The following is a 23,468-nucleotide window of genomic DNA, read 5'->3' on the forward strand; positions in this document are numbered from 1 at the left end:
AACACCAGAAATGTAGCTCGGTCAAAAGTGATTGAATATGATCACATTTATGTCATTAGACATTTTTTTCCCAAGTGACTTATAGTGCATTCAATCTATATATTTGTATCAGTGAGTGTCCTACGGAAATCAAACCCATTACATTGGTGCTTGCCACCTCCACATTTCATACACAAGTTAATAGGAACTGCTTATATGAGCATATATGTACAGCCACAAAAAAAAGAAATAAGAGACCGTTCCAAATTTTCATTTAATGAACAATTATAGATGTGTTGTGGTCATTTCTGTCCAGAGTCTATAGAATTTCAACAAAATCAAACCTCAGGAGTGACAAGGTCATCCAACAGCAACGTGAAAGATACATGAAAACTGTGATAAAATCACAGGTTATCACATAGAACACAGATCTATGGACTTTTCCTAAATGCATGTAGAAATATTACTGTTTTGTTGCTTAAACTTGAACGTGAACTTAATAAGTTAGAAATGGTCTCTTCGTAAGTTAGAAATGGTCTCTAGAAATGTTTTTTTTAAGGGGCTGTATATGTACATAAATGACATTTGAAAGGCAAAATAACTGAAAATGTATTGAGTGAAGACCTTAATACTCTAGTCGATATGAGATCAGCCGATATTACTGTATCTGGGTTAAGGGTCCAGATGACTGTACTTCTAAGACCATCTGACTTAGCGATGTTCTATACGTCAAATATGGCACTTCTAGTTCAGATTAGCTTTGAATATGGTCATTTTACAACATCTTGAACAACAAACTACACTTTCCTGCATTTAACAATAAAAGATAATCCATTTTGACATGTTTTGGGAAAATAAGAGGTTATAAAATTGACATAAATGTTCTCCATACCTTTAAACTAGTTTCTCTCCCTCACTGTGAAAAAGAGCCCGGAGGCAGCCGACGTACACCCACCTGCTGTGTTCGACTCATAAAAAGCATGAAAGCGACTTTAAAACATTGCCTGGGAGATGTGCCGAGACGCTGCGAGACGCGGGTCGCGCTCTCTAAAGGACAGGACTGAACAAACTGTCAGTTTCCTTCGTTGTTTCTTTGACATCATCTGCCCTGTTTTCACATAACTGGAATGATGAAACTGGAAACATTATATGCATGTGTATACCTATCATAGATACTCATAGATGGAGGTGCACTAAAAGCTTTATATTTTCGGCTGAGTATTAAAGATTGGGTGAGATGATGATAAGGCATTTATTTTATAAAGACAAAAAAATCAAAGCACTTATAAACTTTAAGGTATATGGCTTTTATATGCATGTACAAATGCAATGGCTTATGTCGAAGTGGCTACAAGCTTGTCCACTCCTGGTCAAGAAAACGTTTGTCCGAGGCTTAATACATCAACACCAACAAAGAAAAACCCTTAAAGAGATCCCCAAAAGAATCGGCAAAATAAAGCTTGTCATCATTTATTCCCTCTCATGTCATGCAAAACATGTACAGGTATATAACTCTTTTCTTCAGTGAAACACAAAAGAAGATATTGTGAGGTTTTGAGCCCATAGTACAATGGAATCAATGGTGTTCAATATTTTTTGTTCTTCAAAATATCTTCTTTTGTGTTTTGCAGAAGAATGAAACTCATACAGGATTGAAATGACACGAGAGAGAGAGAGAGTAAATGATGAAATAATAATCATATTTGTGTGAACTGTGTCTTTAAAACTCAATAAATTAACAAAAGGCACTTGCAGTCTCGAAACTGTGGAAATGCTCTTCTTTGGTAACATGATTATGATTGGCCATCTTGAGTTTACCCGGCACAAAGACATAGTTCAAGTCCATAGGCACCGACTTATATAAAAGGCAACTGAAATGACACCAAGAGCGTCAACCATTCTCCCACAACATACATATTATGTAAAAGTAAACACCCACTTACGACCGTACCAGTTTAATTCCCTGCCCCGTGTCCAGTATGTTGGGTGGAAACAAAGACAGTTTCATTCTCCTAACACATCGCAAACAGGCACTACACAACCACAGCAGGTTGAGTCCACAGCACCAGTTGGCCACCACCACCAGCGGGTACGTGGCCCGGGGGAAGTTAGTTTTCCAGTGTTTGGCCACGTCGCTCCCAGTGGGCAGGTGAAGGGCGTAGTCGCTCCAGGGTTTGGATACGCCATATATAGCGGTGACGACCCGACCCCTTTCTGACCACTGAACGCCACTGTCAGGATTACAGTTGAATTCTACCCACTCCTGCGTGAAGTCTCCCAGCCGGGGGGCCCGCTGGCCCTCTGCATCTACGGCGGGGCTCATCTTGGCTCCTTGAACCGCTACGTACATCCCTTCGACCTTTCGCATGGCCTTCACCCACGGTGCTGAATTCTCTGTGTCTAGGACCATGATCAGGCGGGAGGAGAAACCGGTGTTTCGTTCCTTCCACATGTCGAGAATCTGCTGTAGACGTAAACACTCACTGCCTGCGCAGAGAAGGGTTAAAACTCCATCAAAATGCAACCGAGGTCTGTAATTTAATAACAGATTTTCTCATGTTTGTTACCATAATTTTATTTTTAAATATTTTGCTGCTGGTCGAAATGAGAAATGGAAATAAATAAAAACTGAACCAAAACTAAAACTGAAATAATTGAAACTTGTATAGCAATATAAACTAATAAACAAATGACAAAAGCATGTAACATAATTGCTAAAAATTTTACTAAGAATAACATGAAAACACAAATATAAAAATGAAAGCTAAAGTTAATTTCAAATTAAATTAATTGCTCATTTAAAATATTAGTAAAACTGCCAGTCAGTTGTTGTACGGCTATTGCGTCAACTACTGTAACTATCCATTTAAACCACATCCAGTCTCAAGCGCTAAAGAAAATCTCATTCACTAATATAGAAAGTGCTGACACAGACGTTAAGATAGAAGGCAGCAGAGGTGTAAATTTTCTGACAGTTCTCTCTACTGAGAGGAAAGACTGCGAATGACGTTCGGCAAACACCTTGTTCAAAAGCGAGCGAGAACCCGTGGCTGTTTCTCACCCGGGCCGGTCTGATCAAACAGTCTGACAGCGGCCGTGACATCCCATATCGCTCATGAGGATTAATACCTCAGCCTGATACAAGATGCGTGCGGCGGAGATAAAGAATCCAGCCAAGACACATCTTTACAGTTTGTAGGGCTTTCACAGCCATAATTTGCGACAGCCGGGCCAAAATAAAAGCTTTAATTCTTAGGTCTTTTAAAAAATATGACTAAAGCAACATTGGTTTTAGCTTATAAACCATAAAACATCGACCGCCAATCATCGTTACCGTCCATTGGTGTGGATGCTGACATTGTAATATCTACATTTATAGTCATCGCTTTTGGTGTGAATCTATCTTAAATCTCTATGGTATTGGTTGACTCTCACCTGCCAGTGCCCAGTCGCCGCTGGGAAGCGTTCGGCCGCTGTAGTATAGGACGTAGGTGTCGTGACGCGGGCCTTCTGCGGTGCAGAGCTCCAGAAAAGAGCGCAGTTTTCCCAGCAGGGTGTCCAGGTTCAGACTGGTGGAGTAGTCACAGCTGAACGTCTGGATCAGATGGTGAGAAAACAGTCGCTGAACGGCGTTCAAGGTGGATGTGGAGAGGCACTCCTGGACTAGCCCTGGAGCCAGTAACAATGGTTGGCCATCCACACTGTGGTCAAGACGAGAGACAGAGAGAGAGTGTAAACTGTAGGAAATGGAGACGGAAGGAACACCTTGAACTTCTATCGGTAAAGATCATTAGCAAAATAAAAGCAAGAGGTAGCAGGCAGTGCAAAATTAAAGATGTAGAAAAACGAACAAAGGCCACCGGATGATATGAATACATCTGACAATGGCAAGACCAATTCAGAAGCTTCTTGCTGGGTCAACCCGATCTTTTCTTCCATTCTGAAAGAGCACAGTAAGCCTTACCTCTGTAAACATCCTTCAGAACAGCATCTAATATTAATAATAAGTTAACAGCCTTGACTATTACAACCCCACAAGTCTGGTTCCTTTCTGAAAATTGTTCTTATACAAAAGCAAGATTCAACTGAGAAATATATTTCAACACTGCCACCCAGAAAACAAAGGTGAAAGATAGTTTGCAACGTTAATGAAATGGCAAATGTATGGCACGGTGACCCATGAAAACCAGCTAGGCAGATGCCGAACCATCCGAGCGGAAATGGCCGCTTCACCACACTTGTTTGCTCTGTATCGCCTCTCTCACTTTTGTCTTCACCCACCGACAACCTGTTCCTTGTTTATGTTTTCTCCTCCACTTTAGATTGGAGGTTGTCAGTCTCTTATTGCTCGGACTTGAACTGGATTCAACGTCTCTCATTTTTCAAACACAACAGGAAGCTTTTAAGAGAGGAGCAGTTCACTCAAATGGAAGTTTGGTAACTATTTACTCGCCCATGCCGAGTTGCTCAAAATGCTTTTTGCTTTTTTGTTATTATTTTAGTGGAATAAAAAAAGAAATTGAGAAATTGAAGTTCGCATTTAGCCAGTATTCATTCAGCATTCATTCAAAATAATAGTTTTCCATTTACGTTACAACAAACATAATAACATCATGTATAACACAAAAATTTTAATAACATTAATATGCTCATGCTACAATATGGTATTGTATACACAAATAGATATTACAAATATTTTTAGGAACTATTTTACGAAGTGGCTAATTTGTACAATATAAATCACGCAAAAATGTACGATTAGTAGATCAAAAAAACACTGACGCCCTTAAACCATGACTGGAATGAAGTCAGACCAACACAAATGAGACTGTACAAATTGTTACGAATATAAAATAACAAGAGAGTAAAATGAATAGTAATGAACATAAATATGAATAGTAAAATAGCTATGAATCACCATGAGATTGTTTCAGAAAACAAACAACGTGGTTTAAAGCAACATTGTAACTTTTCTGAATATGCATGTTTGGGTATCCAAAATGAAGATCATGACTAAAAGGCATATGTGATTATTTCCGCAATTTATCTGCAATTCTCCTTTAAATTGAAATGAGTCTACTAGCCACAATGTATTATTAAGATGTTTCATTTACATCCCTAAGAAATGATGTTTATTTTTTAAAGCCATTAGAGAATTTCTTGGGTAAAACCATCTGAACGTTTGGAGGATGGCCAAGACGAGCTCATTCCTGTGAAAAGTGCAAGGGAACGGTGAGGCGCAGCATCTGCTAGGAATGAAATGAGCTCTCGTGGTGGAGATGAGCACGGAGACCCTAACGTCTCTCTCTCTCCCTCATCTTCCCAAGTGGCCCTCATCACGGTAAAAACATGATCTGTACCCATCAGACAGAAGATTACACCCTGCTGCATTCCCCTCATGCGCCTGCTCCCCGCAGAGCTCCTCTTTGAGAGCGCTGGAATACTAAGCGCCAAGAGGCTGTGGGTCTGCATCTTAATCTACATCAGCTTCGGAGACCTGACTGACGGCCGGCCCTGTACAGCCACCCATCCTCTCAGTATGCACGACACGTCGGTTTCCCGGTGGGGCCAGTCATAAAGTGTGTTTATTAAAGGATATTAGTTTATTCTGCGCCGACTTGTCAGGGGGATTCGACGGTGGGTAGTTTCTCAGCTCACTTTTTCTGGACTCTTGTCACATAAGTGATAAAGATGCTACAAAACCAGAATTACTTATAAGTGATGCAAAGCAAGCAAAGGTTTTACTAACAATCAGTATAATGCAAACACAATCTAACATTCAGATCACATGAAACAAAAATATGACCATTTCAAGTCCCTTACATATACATTTATGGTAATCGAATATGCCTATGAGCATTTACCTGTTGTAACAGGGGGGATTGACAACAGCGTACCCTACGCAGGTACCTCCCAAGCAGTTGCCCAGTTCGTGGAAGAGTCCGTGAGCCAAAGACTCCAGCGGCAGTAACACTAAAAACACACTCATGAAGAGCACATTGGTGACCTGCAAAGAGAAACAAACCCTCAACATCAGCAGATCTCTGCGGTGGATTTAAATGTTTTTTTAATATGCAAACACACAGTTTAACTTTAAGGTTAAGTTCGCAAAGATGCCATGCCCACACCAACCTGGACACAATCCCTCAGAGCAAAAACACAGGAAGAAAAGCACAGTAATCATCATTCATACTAGCTTTAGCGGTATGCAAATTTGGAAATGATACCAGAAATAAGAACCACACAAGTAAACGTACTTATATACGCTCAGTGGGAGCACAGTAACATTTATAATGGTTATTACGGATACTGTTTCACAAAGCACAATCGTAAGCAGTGTACAGTGTGTACAGCACAAGAAGCATTATGTTAGTACACTATTCAGAACACTATTGTTTTCAAAGCCGCTACTGACAACCGCAAGTACACAGTATGACTCACCAGTGAGCTGTTTGTTGGTTAACATTTAAAATAGAAATGAAACAAGTCTCTCAGTTGACTCATCTCAGTTTTCATATCTTAATATTACATCTTAAATGCGTTACTAATAAAGTCAGGAGGATTATTTGTGGAACCAAGGCTTAAGGCCGGTAGCTGTGTATAGTAGGAGTGTGGATAAATTGTTTTTTATTATTTCTGAAAACATGCCCGGGTTACTTAATACCCTTAAATACAAAGAAATAGTTTTGAACAGAGCCTACCTGCCATGAGACAGCAGCCAGTATGACTGTGGACAGCAGGCAGAAGAGCAGCAGGCGTTCAGAGATCAGGCAGAAATGACGCATGCCTCTAGAGGCCATGATCCTGTCCAAACTGAGCGTGTCTGACCGCTGGGCCTTCCAGGTCTTCTGGCACTCGCTTAGCTTGGTGTGAAATCCCCACAGTGTGACCAAGAAGACCATGTGGCACAGGATCCACATAAGGCCAAAGACACAGAAGCCAGGGATGACCAGATACCACACGTTCATGTCACCCAGCTTCAGGGCACAGAGCACCACGAACGCCACTTCTATAAGGCTCAGGGGGAACAAGGCGAGCTTCCTCCAAAAACCTCGAGCCGAGAAAAACTGCTTCCAGCGTTCTGTAGGCGACAGGCTGCTGAAGTAGACGTCCAAGAGAGGTTCGCATATAAGCCGTCCCAGGTAGCAGCTGAGGGCATAGGGGTTGGTTTCAATGTTTAAATACTTGAAGAAATAAACTGCTGTGATCACAGCGAAGCAGGTGAGGTTAGGGAGCGCCAACGGCGACTTCATTCGAAGGTCCACAATGAGGGCTGCCAAAGCGAACACTAGAACTATAACAGCCACCGATTCGTGGAAAAACAGACTGAGGCTTGCAACACCGAAGCCCAGAAGCTCCAAAAGCTCAAATGGGGTGAGAACAACAGGTTTATACGTAGCATTACCACACAGACGTTCCGTCAGGGCCCAGAGTGTCCGAACGGCCAAGCTAGCGAGCAACAGATAGTTTGTGACCCGCTCTTTAATGTCCTTCTCCAAAGATGGGATATTGAGGAAGCACAAGAGACCTTGCAGGAAGCCAAACCACAGGTGGAAAAGACTTAAGCTGGCTGACTCCATTGAAAAGTAGTAGTAGAGGATACAGGCGATGGCCGAAACGAACAAACCCAGGATGAAGATGACCAGTATCGTACCTTCAGCTGTCTGCTCCCAACGTACGTACATACCCAGGCACACAGCTACCAGCAGGTTGAAGCTGGACAGATAGCCCAGACAGCGGAGGGAGGACCACATGTCTACACCCTTGCCGGGGTCCTCTTGACCAGACATTGTTGAGCAGAAACAGAGGCTCACGCCTCACTTCTCCAACACTACGAAGAATTATGCTGAGACATTCTGTAGAAAAAAGATGTTGACATTGATGTGATGCAGATATAAAAACATTGAGCTCAAAGCTTAAAACTGCAACCTAAAATTGCTTGCGATGCACCAGTTGATCGTGTATTATTCATTTCAAACCATCAGCACATTAAATACTATAAAACAAACTTCAGCATTGTATGTCCGACATACTAAATATCACAATGGTATGAAGCCAAGCATGTTTACATACAACATGAACAATACACGGAAATACATTCAAAATAAATGAATGCATGCTCGACGGCATTTTAAAAGTTTATTTCTCACTGACACGTGTATATATAAAACTCTCTTGAAAGCTTTAATACGTTTACAGCACGTCGGAGTGTAAAGTTCAGGATTGATAGCTGTCAGATGCGAAACTGCCACATAATCAAAGCTCGACACTCTTAACTTCAAGTTCAACAATACAACATTGAACACTCCGAGCGCATGACAGTCTAGAAACTGCCTTTTAAGTTAATAATAAACATAACTATATTTGTGATAATAATATTATAGAGGAGAAAAAATCTTACATTTGTTTATAGCAACGGGTTTCGCTTTCCAAACGGCCATGGCACTTCCGCCCTCAAACGACGTCGACGGCGTCACAGAAGGGCCAAAGGCGAAGCTCAAAATACAGCGCACGAAATAGGTTTTAGCATTCGGACATTTTATTGAGATATATCGATCAGTTTGCACGTTAGTTTTCTGCACACCAAGATAGATTAAACTACTTATCCGTTTAGTTGTGGATAAAACTCGTTATATAGAGCTTACATCCTTTGTTCCGGTTCCTCGGTGGAGCAGGAGACCAGGCATCAACGATGCGGTGTGCATCGTTAATGCTTATATTTGGTAGATCTTTAGACGTATTGTAAACGCTGACATATTTAGCGATGCGAGAGCAAACCGGAAATTGACATCCCCACTTCTGGCGACAGCGGAAGTTCGTCGCTACGACTGCGCAAAGGCGCGTGGAGTGTCCAAATGGCCAGTGCTCGAATTTAATCAACACTTTTTTTTTGTGGGGGTTCGTGTCGAAAATATACAATTTATACAAAATGCACAATATATTTGATCATAATATGCATAACTGTATTTATGAAAAACAGGCATGCATAAAAGAACAGGCTTTTACTGTGTTTTGGATCAAATAAAGACACTCAAATTTTAAGTGACATGACAACCAGCCCATAAACAAACTTAATGTAAATTATTGTAAATAATTAATTCACAAAATGTACCAGATCCATTGCATGAATATAATCACATTTGTCAATATCATTATAATTTTTTCTCAAATAAAAATATTTGAGGGACCCCAAGTCTTTTTTTTTACTTTTTATGGGGATCTGTAATGCCTAATGGGGGTTCCCGGATCCCCCAAGCCCCCCTTCAATTCGAGCACTGCAAATGGCGCAAAAACGTATTTCAGACTTTTCCCCCTGAACATTAATGTCCCCATGAAGGATTTCATCAGCGTCAACCCAGAAAGAAAGGCCACTTTCGTAGTTTTGCATGCAAAACGGTTATCTTGATTTGAGATTGTGGCAGTCTACAGGCAGAATGTGTAACTTAACGTAACGGGTGTTATATGCCGTATCCTATATCACACTGGCATCCTTTTTTATTCTCGGCTGCATCTCATTTTTGCCTCTGTTATTTATTAACAACATTAAACTAAGTGGCTCGCACATGGCACAGTCATAACTTTTGCAGTGGCAAAAGAATTGCGTTGGGCACACATTGGGCAGCCGGTTTTCCCACGGTGATTTTATTTTTAATGGTGTGAATATATAAAGATGTGTGAAAAACAAGTAAATGAAATAGAAAATAAGATTAGTTTTATTTTTAATTATACTTTATAATCTTTAGCCTACTGTAGGCTATTCTATATATGGAAACGTATCAAACTGTTTCTCCTATGATACAGCGTAGGTAGAAGCTCCCTGACTGAGTAAACACAAGGTAGGCTGCCTCCTACACAGGAGAGAGAGAGAGAGAGAGAGAGAGAGAGAGAGAGAGAGAGAGAGAGAGAGAGAGAGAGAGAGATCATAAAAATACACGACACACAAACACTGTGAGAAATGGTCGATTTTAAATAAGATGTACTGTTCGCATATGTTCAGCCAATAGTGTATGCTTGGACATATTATGAAAAGAGAATACTTAAATAGTCTTTTCTTTTGAAGTAAATCATGTAAATAAAAACCAGTGTAATGCACATTTTGTCTTCCAAAAGACATTTATTTAGTAATTTCATCCGACACAAAAAGATAAATCACACAGCACAAGTAATTTACTATTCTGAGAACATTTCATGATGCAGAAACATTTGATATAGGCTACAAAAGTGCATGTCTATAATTGCATCGGTTAGATGCAAGTCTGCATTCTACCTCAATATGAACAAATAATAGAATAGGATCACTTAACTTTGAGTACATTTAAATATTCTACATCAACCAGAGGGCTTTTTTAAAAACCTAAACGGAAATCATGACCATAGCATATTTATTTATAATATATAATTTAAAAGGGGAATGTGGACTACATTACTCTCTGCTTGTGGGGTTTGTGTAGGAGTATGTAGTGATTTGTAGGGGAGTCATTCTTCCTCAGGTCCGGGAGTGTCTGAAAAAGATCAGAATAGAGCAGGAAGTGCATTAAGGGTCATAATCTTGTATAAATACATTCAATTAGTGCACATCCACCTTTTTGAATGAAATATTGAGGCCATTCTTTAAAAAAATAGGCCACGCAATACCGCAAGAACAAGAGGCGCAACGTCTGCTGCTCTTTTTTTAATTAGCAACAACGGGTTGCATGTATAATTGAGAGGTCAGAACCAGCCGGTGTGTCTGAATCCTGAGTCACTCAAATACAAATAAGCCCACACACATATTTACATTTAAAGCTAATTGTTTCCTTTCTAAGATGCCGAACTAATGCAGAAGTCAATAAAAGTGTCGGATTTAAGACTTTTTGCGTGCAGACTTCCTCACAGAAGAAATTGTGACAGAGAGAGAGGAAGAACCCCATGAATAATGCACACATGTACACCTCCACACCACCTGGCAACCTGAATGTAGCATCTCATTATGAAGGGCCACATAAAATATATATACTGCTTTTTCATTCACGGTCATGACATGAAATTTAGAGAGTGGGAATCTAGCCAGTGCTGAAGTCAGTCAGATTGGACTTCTGCCTAATGGCATGAACGTTTACTCAGAGACACTGACTCCTCTTTGTTTCCCCGTGAGAATTTTACGAATTAATTAAGACGTAATTTTGCGTAACAGACAATGGGCGGGCCATGGGCGTGGCTTCTGGGTCATGAACCCAGACTGATCCTAATCTTACCCTATGTTTCCAATCAGCATTCTTTACACCCTAATAGTATTCGAAAGTAGAATTAGTATGTCCCAAATCATAGTATGTTGAAAGGCTCCAACGGCTAATATTTCCCACAACTCACAACAATAGGCGGAGTTTAGTGACGCAGGGTAACCTTCAAGTCCCCGTGAACAGGAAATTGTGATCGTTTTTACTTCTGTATTTTGACGCATTTCCGAATTAAATGGAATTTATCATGAGAAAAATAGTGGGCGTTGCTTTCGTCTTTCTCTGCGATTTGATTGGATAAAAAAACAGCAGTTGCATTTCAAATGGAACTGGTAGCAGACTGACGGTTGAAGGTTAACAAATCCTCCGCCTAAGCCGTCTAACATGCGTCATTTAAATTTTAAAACAGAATGACCCACATTGATGAACTATTTACAATAAATACTAAAATAAATACAATATTACAGGAAAAAATTTGGCATTGTAATATTTTATTTCAATGGGACTTTAACTATTTAATGAGATAGCTGATCCATTTGTATGATTTAGATAATGTCACAAAATCAGGTTTTCACTAAATGGCCATAATATTTCAGAATAATCATATTATTGTGATATCTTTTATTTTGTGTTTTTTTAAATTAATTAAATACAAGTGTAGTGAGGCAGAAAGAGAACTTTGTAACCATTCTGGATCATTGGCGGAATTATGATATTACCATGTAGTATTATAACACAATACAGATAATACAGGTTTTTTATACCATGGATATTGTCAATACCAGAATATTGTGACACCCTATTATCGTACTAAAACGAGATTCCAATTCACCACTTGTACGAATTGACCAAGAGATTGTGAAACCACAAGCCGGTTTACCTTTCCTAGTATCCGGATGGGCTCAGACGCACCAAACCGCAGCTCCTTTCCTCACTCGTACACTAGCATGTTCATCTGACAACCACAACATCGGCAGGAAAAGAGATCTGCTCACTACAAATCTCATTCCCACAGAAATCAATAAGATGTACCGCGTCTCATAAAGAGACTGTTTAGAGAGGCAGCCACATCACAGCCTTAATCAAGAGGCACGCTAGAGCTGGAAAACGGATGAGAAGGAAAGAAAAATCATGCCAGATTCATCATACAGCATCCGTGGGTATAATATGAGTTTGGTTGTGATGGTGAAGAAGTGTATCTGGATTAATGCCTATTCAACTACACAGTAACCAATGTAATCATCTCAATGGGACAAAGTAGATATTTTATCCGCTTGATGTCTTGTCAGTCTATAAAGATGAGAGCTGTAGGTCAAACACTGTTTATTCTTGTCAGGAATAGTTATACATGCAGACACGGTGATGTTTAATGCATTTATACGTCTTTCAATAAATGATTTAATCCGTTTAGGTAGCATGTTACAGCGGGTCACTCGAGACAATGCGAACCGCTTTTGTACGGTCATCTGGTGTATTACATTTCAGATTTTTCTGTAGGTTATAAATTAATCATGTCACACAGCAAATGACTTCTGTTCCAGCCTACATGAGCTAAATATAAACTTCTCTAGATTTGGCTCGTGTACTTGTCACAGACAATATATTCTCTTGCAGTGAGACAGAAACAGCACCGTTCATCTGAAAATGAAGACTGTGACCCCTCTTGTCATATTGCTGATGGTGTTATACAAAATTAAATAATTTATAGCTTTAGGAGAGACGTAATGCATAGGCACAACAGCTTTTTAATAATGTGATCTGTTCAATAACACAGAAGCACAGATGTGAAGCCAGGATTTTTAGTTGCGGCTGGCCTGTTGTACGATCATAATACACCATCATAGTCAATATACAAAATGACATATACATCCAAGATCAAATAAAGATTGATGACATCTTTCGGCAAAAACATTTGACTGTTATGGCACCGCATATTTATCTATGAAATTATCTCAACGTTGACGTTTATACGAACTGACTGCTGATTTTGCTCTCGCATACGATTCAAAGGTTACATGCATGTGTGTCTCTCGAAGTCATTATTTTCAGCGACATTAAATGTCCAATCTAGTGGTGAGGCAGCCCAAGGCACACTTCTGCTTCTTTGCTGAAGGAGATAACGTATTTACGAAACAAGCTCTAGAGCAGTTTGTCCGTTTAGGGCTACTGTAGAAACAACATGAGGAATTATGAGGGGCCGTTTAGGCCATAATTATTGAAATGACTCTTACAAACACTAGTGAAATAAAAACATCGATCGAACTTAGTGAAATTCATTCATACATATTAATGAAATGACTCTTACAAACACTAGTGAAATAAAAACATCGATCGAACTTAGTGAAATTCATTCATACATATCAACGAAATGACTCTTACAAACACTAGTGAAATAAAAACATCGATCGAACTTAGTGAAATTCATTCATACATATTAACGAAATGACTCTTACAAACACTAGTGAAATAAAAACATCGATCGAACTTAGTGAAATTCATTCATACATATTAACGAAATGACTCTTACAAACACTAGTGAAATAAAAACATCGATCGAACTTAGTGAAATTCATTCATACATATTAATGAAATGACTCTTACAAACACTAGTGAAATAAAAACATCGATCGAACTTAGTGAAATTCATTCATACATATTAATGAAATGACTCTTACAAACACTAGTGAAACCATACATATGTATTACTGTAATCTTTTACAGACACATTTCAGTGTAGTCGATGAAAGATTTCAGTGTAGTCGATGAAAGATTTCAGTGTAGTTGATGAGAGCATATTTCACTGGAAAAGGAAGCTGCATCCTCACTTCCGTTTAGTTTGGCGCGCGTTGATGACGTGCAGATATGCCGCGAACAGGAACCTGTCAGATGCAATTAATTTACTGAGCAATATTTTACAATCGCCCGCGCTACCTTCGGTTTTTCCTTATACAGTTTCGTTGTCAATGCAATTTTTTTATTGTCTAAAAATATATTTTGGCTATAAAACTGTATAAGCGTGCGGTTCCGTAATTCTTGGCGTCTGCAATTCCAATAGGAACTACACATTCGAATGAAGCTTTACTCCCACTTTACCAGGATTTAAAGAGTGTGTCGAGGAAATAAAACTCTGGTTTTAAGATTTCAAAATGACGCCACGGCGATGTTTTTTGTTTTAGCAAGTGTTTTGCGCTATTTTCATACACGAGTAACAATGAAGATGATATTACAGCTTTTCTAAGAAGTGCACTTAAGTGTTTAGAGGACATTCAAACAGGGAATGGTGCTACGAATATGTTGAGCCTTCACAGAGAGCTAGAGGACCAAACGAGAACCTTGCATTCATTGTTTCAAGCTGTAAGAGCTGTGGATGAGGAGAACCCTTGTTTACTAGAACTGCAGTCCTTACGTTTTGTAATGTTGTTTTGTATACAAATAATTATTTTTTTAAATTTTATTTAACAATTATTTGTATACAAAACAACATGGCATTTCAAACGTTGTAATAGAAAATACAGTCCATGTGCATAAATACAATTATAATAAAAACATAACAAAATAATAATAATATATATTTTTTAATACAAATAAAATAAACAAATAATAAATAATTAAAGGGGCTATGGTTTTTCTTGTAAGTCATATTCTAGAATGTGTCATACCATATATAAAAGGCCATATTCCATTTCCGGATCCAAATGATCTGATTGCATAGGCAAACAACAAAATAATGGGAATATAGATTTATTGTTAGCTGCAAAAGTACGATCATAACCTTTATCACCATAACGAAATGTCCAGACAGTGGTTACTTTTCACAATTCGACTTTTCAAGATGATCGCTACCGTACAACCCTGTGTAGATGCGCAATTAAGCGTAGATAGCGTGACCGCACTTATCTCAACCGCAGATTGCGTGACTCCAGCGAGACGTTGTCTGTGTCTATACTATATAGTAGACTCTATAGTGTGCGGCGGCTTATGCCCAAGCAGCTTAAAGTTCGCTGCCAGTTCATACCTAAGCCAAGGCAGTATGAGATCTGTGCATGTGAGATCTTCCTGGCAAGTGGGTCGGAGTTGTTGGAGGAACTAATAAGTAATTAATTCAGTAAATTAATTGCATCTGACAGGTTCCTGTTCGCGGCATATCTGCACGTCATCAACGCGCGCCAAACTAAACGGAAGTGAGGATGCAGCTTCCTTTTCCAGTGAAATATGCTCTCATCAACTACACTGAAATCTTTCATCGACTACACTGAAATCTTTCATCGACTACACTGAAATGTGTCTGTAAAAGATTACAGTAATACATATGTATGGTTTCACTAGTGTTTGTAAGAGTCATTTCATTAATATGTATGAATGAATTTCACTAAGTTCGATCGATGTTTTTATTTCACTAGTGTTTGTAAGAGTCATTTCGTTAATATGTATGAATGAATTTCACTAAGTTCGATCGATGTTTTTATTTCACTAGTGTTTGTAAGAGTCATTTCATTAATATGTATGAATGAATTTCACTAAGTTCGATCGATGTTTTTATTTCACTAGTGTTTGTAAGAGTCATTTCGTTAATATGTATGAATGAATTTCACTAAGTTCGATCGATGTTTTTATTTCACTAGTGTTTGTAAGAGTCATTTCAATAATATGTATGAATGAATTTCACTAAGTTCGATCGATGTTTTTATTTCACTAGTGTTTGTAAGAGTCATTTCATTAATATGTATGAATGAATTTCACTAAGTTCGATCGATGTTTTTATTTCACTAGTGTTTGTAAGAGTCATTTCAATAATATGTGTGAATGAATTTCACTAAGTTCGATCGATGTTTTTATTTCACTAGTGTTTGTAAGAGTCATTTCAATAATTATGGCCTAAACGGCCCCTCATAAGGAATTCCATGTAATCCCGCTGTGTATGTAGATAAATTCTCATTATGTAAGGTCTTTATACAGCTCTGAACACATAGTAATGTATATTATATTGCATTTCTGTCAATATCCCCCAAACAAAATCACACATTGGACCTTTAGAGGGGAATAAGAGTGCTTAATTCATTCCTCCATCTGTGTCCTGGAATAACGTTCCTATCATCTCTCTTTATCCATTGTGGAAGCAGTCTTTCAAAATTAATAAATAAAACACAGCCCAGTCGCACTTTGAATTGCGCTTCCCTGACCTGGGCAGACATGAGCGATGACACATCTACCTGAAAGCTTTCGGGAGGGAACACCTCTCATCCCAAAACATGAACAGTGCCATTCATCACCCTTCACATCTCCCAGTGCTCGCCAGCCACAGCAGGCAGAGTCAGGGAAAGCGTGAGGGAAAAATCGAGCCAAACGGCACTTACCCACCTCCTGCGTTGTGCCCGGCCCAGTGATTTTCCTTTCCCCCAAACCAGACAGCGTTCAGCCTCCTGGGAGCTTTTTCAGCAGTGCAAGGGAGGCCGACATTTATATAGAAAGAGACGGATAGAACGAGCATGTGGGGGGACTTGACTTGTAGCCAAAATTCTTGGAGATGGAACAGCTATGTGATTATTCTTCTGTGTTAAAGATATGCACAGTCGCCGAAGGGCGTGATGCAAAGAAATCCACCTGTCCTTTATTACAATGGCCTCCTTAAAAAGTATCACGGCATCTTAGTCATGTTTAAAAATGTATGAATTGTATTGCCTGGACGAAAAAGTCTGCAGGATGTCATTTTAACAAAATATCTAGCCAGATATTTGATCTAATGCAATGACATCCACCCACTGCACAGCAATGAATTAATTCTTCACTTATGATTGGTCAGCCGGTCAAGCGCTTGACACACCTCCCATTCGCACACACTCACGTTCAGATGCACACACGCTCAAGGTGAGCTAGCGAGCCACTTTCACGGTTCATTAAACCGGTAATGACAAAATAGACACTGCGGATGAGATGCTTGATTGCTCGGAGAATGAATAGCAAAAAAGGCCTCACACGCGCTCACGTACCGTCATTACGGGGGGGGGGGAGTATTAACCAGAGATGGTCAATGTGCCGAGATGTTGCTAAAAAGTAGGTGTCTGTTTCTCTGCTGGATCTAAGACTGGACGGTCAGACATCGGCTGGAACGTGACACATCTGGGAGGCCTGGAACCAGTGTGCCAAAAATGCATATAGTAGATCTCGTCAACAAATCTTGTCAACACATTAAATTCGACCAGTTTGTTTGAGATGTAAATGTGTTGTCCTAGCCAACATTTTAAGTTTCATCCTTAAACATGAAACCAGACTTTTTGCACCAAATGTAGGCTAGTCCACGCTGGTTGGATTGAAATGAAGCCATAAGGCCACATCATAACCTTCTGGGTTTCACTCTTAATGTGGAGTGGAGCTTGGAGTTGATTGGATACCTTGAAAAAAAGACTCTTGGACGCTTGTTGCCATCCACGTGACCTCGCTAATGGAGAGCCAAGAGCGTTTTTTCAGACGGTGGGACGAGTTAAAAATAAATGGCTTGCCTGAAGGGATGGTTTCAGAGGACTCTTCCTCTGATGCGGTCAGAGAGTGCGGGGCACCTCAGCAGTGCATGGTTTGCCTTATCAGAAAATGATTTTCTAGATTAATGGTTGTGTGTTTTTAACTATGAAGCCAAGCGTTTCGGTAATATTTCATCAGAATGTACTGTAATATCTTAAATATCTTATTTGTTTCTTTCCCCCCTTTTTTGCATGTACATTATTTCTTAACATTTCTCACGTTAGCATCTTTAGGATGAATCTCTTCGTAGCACTTCTCACTTTTGTCATTACTTTAAGTCGACTGACTTTGGATAAAAGTGCATAAATGTAAACCTTGCTTCCCTCTCTGAAATTTCCTTTTCTACATCAAGCATCCTTTTTTTAACACCTCCAACCACCTGCTACAAAAACACCAATTTCACAGTCCAATTGATATCTAATTGATAAAATAAATTAATAAAAATAATGATAAATCTATCAAATATTATGGCCGAAGATTAAACATTGAATATGCCACATATAAGATTAAAATAAGTCATTTGGTTTTTGTGGCGTCCTTCCGCAGTTTCTTTTACATGGGTCTGTGCGGTCAAAAGCATTTTCACGGCGCACCGAAATGTCCTGAGTCATTCCAAACCGCCGAGCGTAATTAGAAAGGACTGTGAAAACATCAAGGCCAGCATGGCCGACTGTCACCATAGCAACCCCTCAAGTGCAGAGAAAAAGGAAAATTCACCGTCACCACAGCTGTTGGGATACGCATGTGTTATTCGGGCACGTTCTTTTTCCGGTCCAAAACAACAGGTCATCTGAGGGATGCTTCTTGCCTAGAACCAACAGGGTTGAAACTGAAGAGGACGAAACTCATAAATGTGATCCGGACTAGCCGTTGGATTAGCCAGTCGCAATGCGCAAGCAGGACGGCCCCCCTCCCCTCCATCGAGAGTGACCTTACTCTGTCGAGCAAAGTGAACATTTCCACGGGGTTGATTCAGGGCACATAGGCTCGCAGGCGCACGCACATATTTCGGCACAATCTCAGCCTCTTCATCTCCACTAGAGCAAAAGAGAGCCTTAAAATGGACAGGGCCCATCAAGGCGAGTACTTAGGGTACCTGTACCACTGAAGCCTGGCAAAGCAAAAAAAATGCTTTTTATCACTCTAGGCACAAAGCCATCAACACAGCTCATTTAATACAGCTGCAAAGCCATAAAAGTGCTGCCTTCAATGCAGACATTTCGGTTAACTGGCTCTCTGTATATTGCATTGAACTCTCTGCAAAATATATTTTAGAGATAAGCCTCTGGGCACGGTGCACAGCTCACTTGGCAAACTTTCCTTTTGATTTTCTGGGTCATTTTATGAAACGGTACCTTTTCCAATTCGCCACAGGAGGTTAAAAGCATAGTTTTTAAGCATTTAAAGATTGTATTTGTGTGTGTATATATATATGCTTACGTGTTAATATATTGCGATTGTGCTCTTTTACTAAATCACTGTATTTTAATATATGATGAGATATAATTATGTATAAGTAGGTAACAGGGTTGACAATTTAATTAGCCATTATTAGTTTTATGCTCAGGTTAATAAAACTTTAGTTTGCCATTTTTCTTTTCTTCAATTACGTTTATTTTTTAGATTCAGGGAATTCTTCAAAATGAAAAATATGATGGCAACTATTTTTAAATGTGTCAACTAATGTAAATATACAATTATATAAATATAATATTATATAATATAAGCGAGAAAAAAGCTATGTGTGTTATTACAGACTAAGAGATATAAAGGAAACATACTAGCATCAAGATACTACTTTACATTACTATGGATGAGTTCAGAGAGAACGCAATAGCCTCAGAAGTTGGCAAAGCTATTCGATTTTAAAGTCATTTTTTCCTCATACGTATATGAAGCAAAATTCAGACACTTGGTCTGTAGAATGTTTTCATTTATGGTAATGTGTTGAACTCATAGTTAAGATGGCTAGGCTCAACTGTAACCCAGACCCAAATTTGGTGGGACTGCATTCATCTTTGTAGTTGTAATTTGTGAGTCAGGTTTTGGGGCAATGTGCCTAGGTTCCGCCCTCCTTTTGTCCTAATTACCGTCGGTCCAACTGGCAAAGCAGCCAAACTTTCCCAAGATGTGACCCACTTAAGAATACGATTTTTAGAGCAAACGTGGATGCGGGCAGCTTGCTGATCTGAGTCATGATTTGGAATTGGTAATATAAATGAGACATCGGGCAAAAAACCCAACAGATGTCTGATAAACAGACCGAGCATGTCTACATCAGCGAATACAAAACGTAAACACGCATCCAACGCTGGATTTTGTTCAAAATGCATCATAATATCTGCGCTGAAACATGCGCATTAGTTTAATGAAATAGTTTCAAATAGTAAAACGCAAATCTAAGAACACCACATTCAGTGGCGAGCGGTGTTCCCTTCCTTACCGCAGATAACCTGGAGACTTTATCGAGAGCTGAGCATTCTGGGATGGCAGAAACAGTGGGAAGGACTGATAAGAGATGATGTGATTACAGGACCTCTCTGACAGACGGAGATAAAGAAGAGAAAGAGAAAAGATTTAACACAATGTATAATGGAAAGCCTTAACAAGCGAGGTCGAAATATAACTTTTTGTCCCACCTGCTGACGGCTGGCGAATCGAGAAAATCTACGGGCCATAAACATTTCTTATCGCCTGTTAAACGGTTTTATGAAAAAAAGTTTTAGGCTCTATGACAAAGAAATAGCTCCCTTCATTCGGCTACATAAACCTCCGAAGGTAAACTTTCTAACGCAGTAAAATTTCACTTGTGTGTTCATGTCCAACCCCAAATTACTGAATACGATTATCACACAACGTCGAAAGTGTAACGAGTGATGAATTTCGGTTCACAATTTCCTAATCTTGATATCGAAGATTAAGCTCGTACAGCCAGAAAAGATCAAGCTACAAAATGTATTTTTCAACTAATGTTCAATTGATTTTCATGTTTATAAAAACACTATAATTTACAGTTAACATTACATGGTTTAACCCTGCACGAATGTTCCCATCCGCTTGGGTGCATTAAAGAATACACACTTCCAAGGAAATCCACAGAGCTCCCTGCACTGAAGGAATTTGGTGCCATACATCTTCATTTGCCGGAGGCAGAAACCTTTTGGCCGTTCATTAGATGACACAAGAAAAAGCTGTTATTAACAATGATAGTGGCTGTTGAACAATACATTGAGCAGCCTATGGAAGTGTCCGCTCCTCGCTGTGTCAATTTCACTAATCACGCTTGCCAGGTTCAATTTTAGTCCCGCTGCCATGAAATCAGCAACAACCACATTATGCCTAAGAAGAGTAAATGAAGGCAATCTTAAGTTTGTGCTGAACAAAGCACAGCTACGCCTAATGAATATGCCCAGAGGACTGCGCTCCGTGGTTAACTATTGCGTAATGATCTGCATAAGTTATTCCGCATTGTGTGTCAAGCGGCGTGCGTTGGCATAGGGTTTGCAGGCAAGCATGCTTCTCGCGATTCACAAAGCAATCACCACTTTACAGCAAGAGCGCTTGTTCTGACAATAAAGTCACGTAGCAACTGTCAGGCACATGGATTACGGTAAGCAAGGGTAACTCTGTTTGGTTTTACCGTGCGCTCTTCTCTTCTTGGCTGTCAGCCTTTGTCGTTTCATTGCAATGTCAATGTGCTAATTGGCCACGCAAAGTTGGCGTAAGTGGGTGATGAGGAGGCTGGGGGTGCTGGGTTTTGGACGGCTGTAGAAGAAGAAGAGGAGAGTTAGGGAACGAGAACGATTAAGAAGCGCACGTGGGCCGAGACAAAAGCGTGTGTCACGCTCTCCGCAGCCTGTTGACTGAGATAAGCGTAGCTGCAACTCGAGGAGGCGTCGATTCTACGCCTACAGGTCCTCAATATCCTTTCGTCATGTTCGCAAACATTTTGTGCAAAAAAGTGCACATAAACATTGTGTTAGGCTACACAACCAGACTGGGAATGAGAAGGGACGTGACAGTTCACACCTGCAATTGAATCATCCTCGTGCCATCCAAGGTGCATATGACTTCTCTTCCTCAGAAGGGAAATAAATAATTTTATATCTTGATACGAGTTCCATAATGTTGAAAGCACATTCATCAAAAAAAGTGATTCTCATTGGTTCTCACTGTCATCATTGACTACCATAGTAGAAACATTTTAAAAGGCAGTCAAAGGTACCAAGACTACTATGGACGTTTTTGATTTTAGTGTTTAACTAAAAAAGGAAAATACATTTAAGAAATTTCATTTGCATGAGTCTTTGCATGAGACTATTCATACACTATCATGCAGTATTAAACTATGATAATACTTTAAAATTTTGAGTTTCATAAATAAATGCATTATGTGCAAACATCAAGGCAACATGATTCTGCTTCCTCACCAGCTGGTTGTTCAAATTGGTATTGCAACATCAGCGAAACCGAGCTAAGCAGAAAGCCTGGCAGAAGGCAAAAAGCTAATAAACTTTACAGTATGGTCCATTACACTATCAGACACTGCTGCTTTAAGGATCACTTGAGTCCATCCTTTATTAAAACAACACAAAAATGTTGTATAGAAAACACAACTCTGTGTAGGACTTTAAAATAATAATTATTGTTGTTTCTAGCGTTCTAACTATGGACCCAGGTTGTGTGTGATAACTCATTATAGCTGAGATTGAATCGTTTCCTATGAATACACAAATATTGTACAGCTTCTCCTCGTTGCACTTTCCATTTGTTGATGTGCGATAAGACTCATTGCACTTGGAAAACCGCAAAGCTCTATTCCCAGTGTTTGTTTAGGGAGCGTGCTGCATTCGGTACACCCAATTAAAATGAGAAAATTCAATGTGAGAGCTTGCACGGAAATCATAAACATTGGAATTTTGGCACCTAAAAATACTTCTTGAAGTTCTTTCGCTACAGCGCTTTAATATTCGATTGGGTGCTGTGGGTGTCGGTGGGCCACAAACCAGTGAACCTCAGTCAGTGTGGGCAGCTCATCCCCCTCTGGAGCAACATCGAGAGGAACACAGGAGCAGATTGTGCCGATAAAAGCCATCGCGGCCCAGCGCCCTGATGAGACCGGACCAGAGGTTGCCACCCCGCTGCCACACAGCCTTTGAAAATGCAATTCGATGGTTCTGTTCTGTCCGCACGCATTAATCTCACGTGTGGAGAAGAGAGATTCTGCAGGGAAAAACACATGGTGAAAACAGATTTGGAGAACACAAATGCTTTTCGTAGAAGAATGATCTCATTCCCAGAGAACCAGCCAAATGCCAAAAACCAGCAGCATCATTTACTTCACAGACATCATGATATAAAGAGCGGGAGAACAATCACAAGCGCCGATTTTCGCACAGATTGACTCTTTGGTCTCTTGAGCGAGTGTAAATTTAGAAATAGGTCAGGGTCCTTTGAAGCCTAAATGGCTGCCTGGAATATTTGTTTTCGAAAACAAATTCAGTTTAAGAGCATTAAAGCACATTTTCTCGGCAGAACTTTCCAGGAACGTGTCACCCACACTTGAAGAAGCGTTGCCGCGGTTATGTGTCTGATGAAGCCCATATGTGATGTGAACTGAGTTCATTGCTACATAAATATGCATCTCAAAAAACAATCTGACAAATAATTTACCTTTTTGACAGGTTCAGCTGCAACAACATATAGACAAACTATATGTAGCCCACACTTTTGAGTAGTTTTGATTTGATTTAATTC

At 39.7% G+C, this 23,468-nt stretch overlaps 1 protein-coding gene across 3 annotated transcripts; it reads right to left on the minus strand.

Moving 5' to 3' along the window:
- Window positions 1–1,217: 1,217 nt before the first annotated feature.
- tmem168a (transmembrane protein 168a) lies at window positions 1,218–8,873 on the minus strand. Of its 3 annotated transcripts, none has more exons than XM_079454836.1 (5): window positions 8,625–8,873; window positions 6,681–7,835; window positions 5,844–5,986; window positions 3,415–3,680; window positions 1,218–2,466 (listed from the first exon to the last, which is right to left on the minus strand). In XM_079454836.1, exons 2-5 carry the CDS (start codon window positions 7,767–7,769, stop codon window positions 1,919–1,921), a joined length of 2,046 nt encoding a protein of 681 aa, XP_079310962.1. In that variant the 5' UTR covers window positions 7,770–7,835; window positions 8,625–8,873; the 3' UTR covers window positions 1,218–1,918. The 3 variants fall into 3 exon arrangements, with proteins under 3 accessions (XP_079310962.1, XP_079310961.1, XP_079310963.1); XM_079454835.1 differs by having other exon boundaries at window positions 8,381–8,825; XM_079454837.1 differs by lacking the exon at window positions 8,625–8,873 and having other exon boundaries at window positions 6,681–7,890.
- Window positions 8,874–23,468: the final 14,595 nt, after the last annotated feature.

The sequence above is a fragment of the Barbatula barbatula genome (assembly GCF_947034865.1).
Source record: "Barbatula barbatula genome assembly, chromosome: 4".
Classification (NCBI taxonomy): Eukaryota; Metazoa; Chordata; class Actinopteri; order Cypriniformes; family Nemacheilidae; genus Barbatula; species Barbatula barbatula.

Bases quoted from the DNA above. Each gene is read 5' to 3' on its own strand.
- tmem168a (XM_079454836.1), bottom strand. From the start codon at position 7,769: ATGTCTGGTCAAGAGGACCCCGGCAAGGGTGTAGACATGTGGTCCTCC. The intron at 3,681-5,843 runs GTAAATGCTCAT...TCTTGACCACAG, and splicing joins AATCCCCCCTGTTACAACAG to TGTGGATGGCCAACCATTGT. The intron at 2,467-3,414 runs GTGAGAGTCAAC...TTCTCTGCGCAG, and splicing joins CGGCGACTGGGCACTGGCAG to GCAGTGAGTGTTTACGTCTA.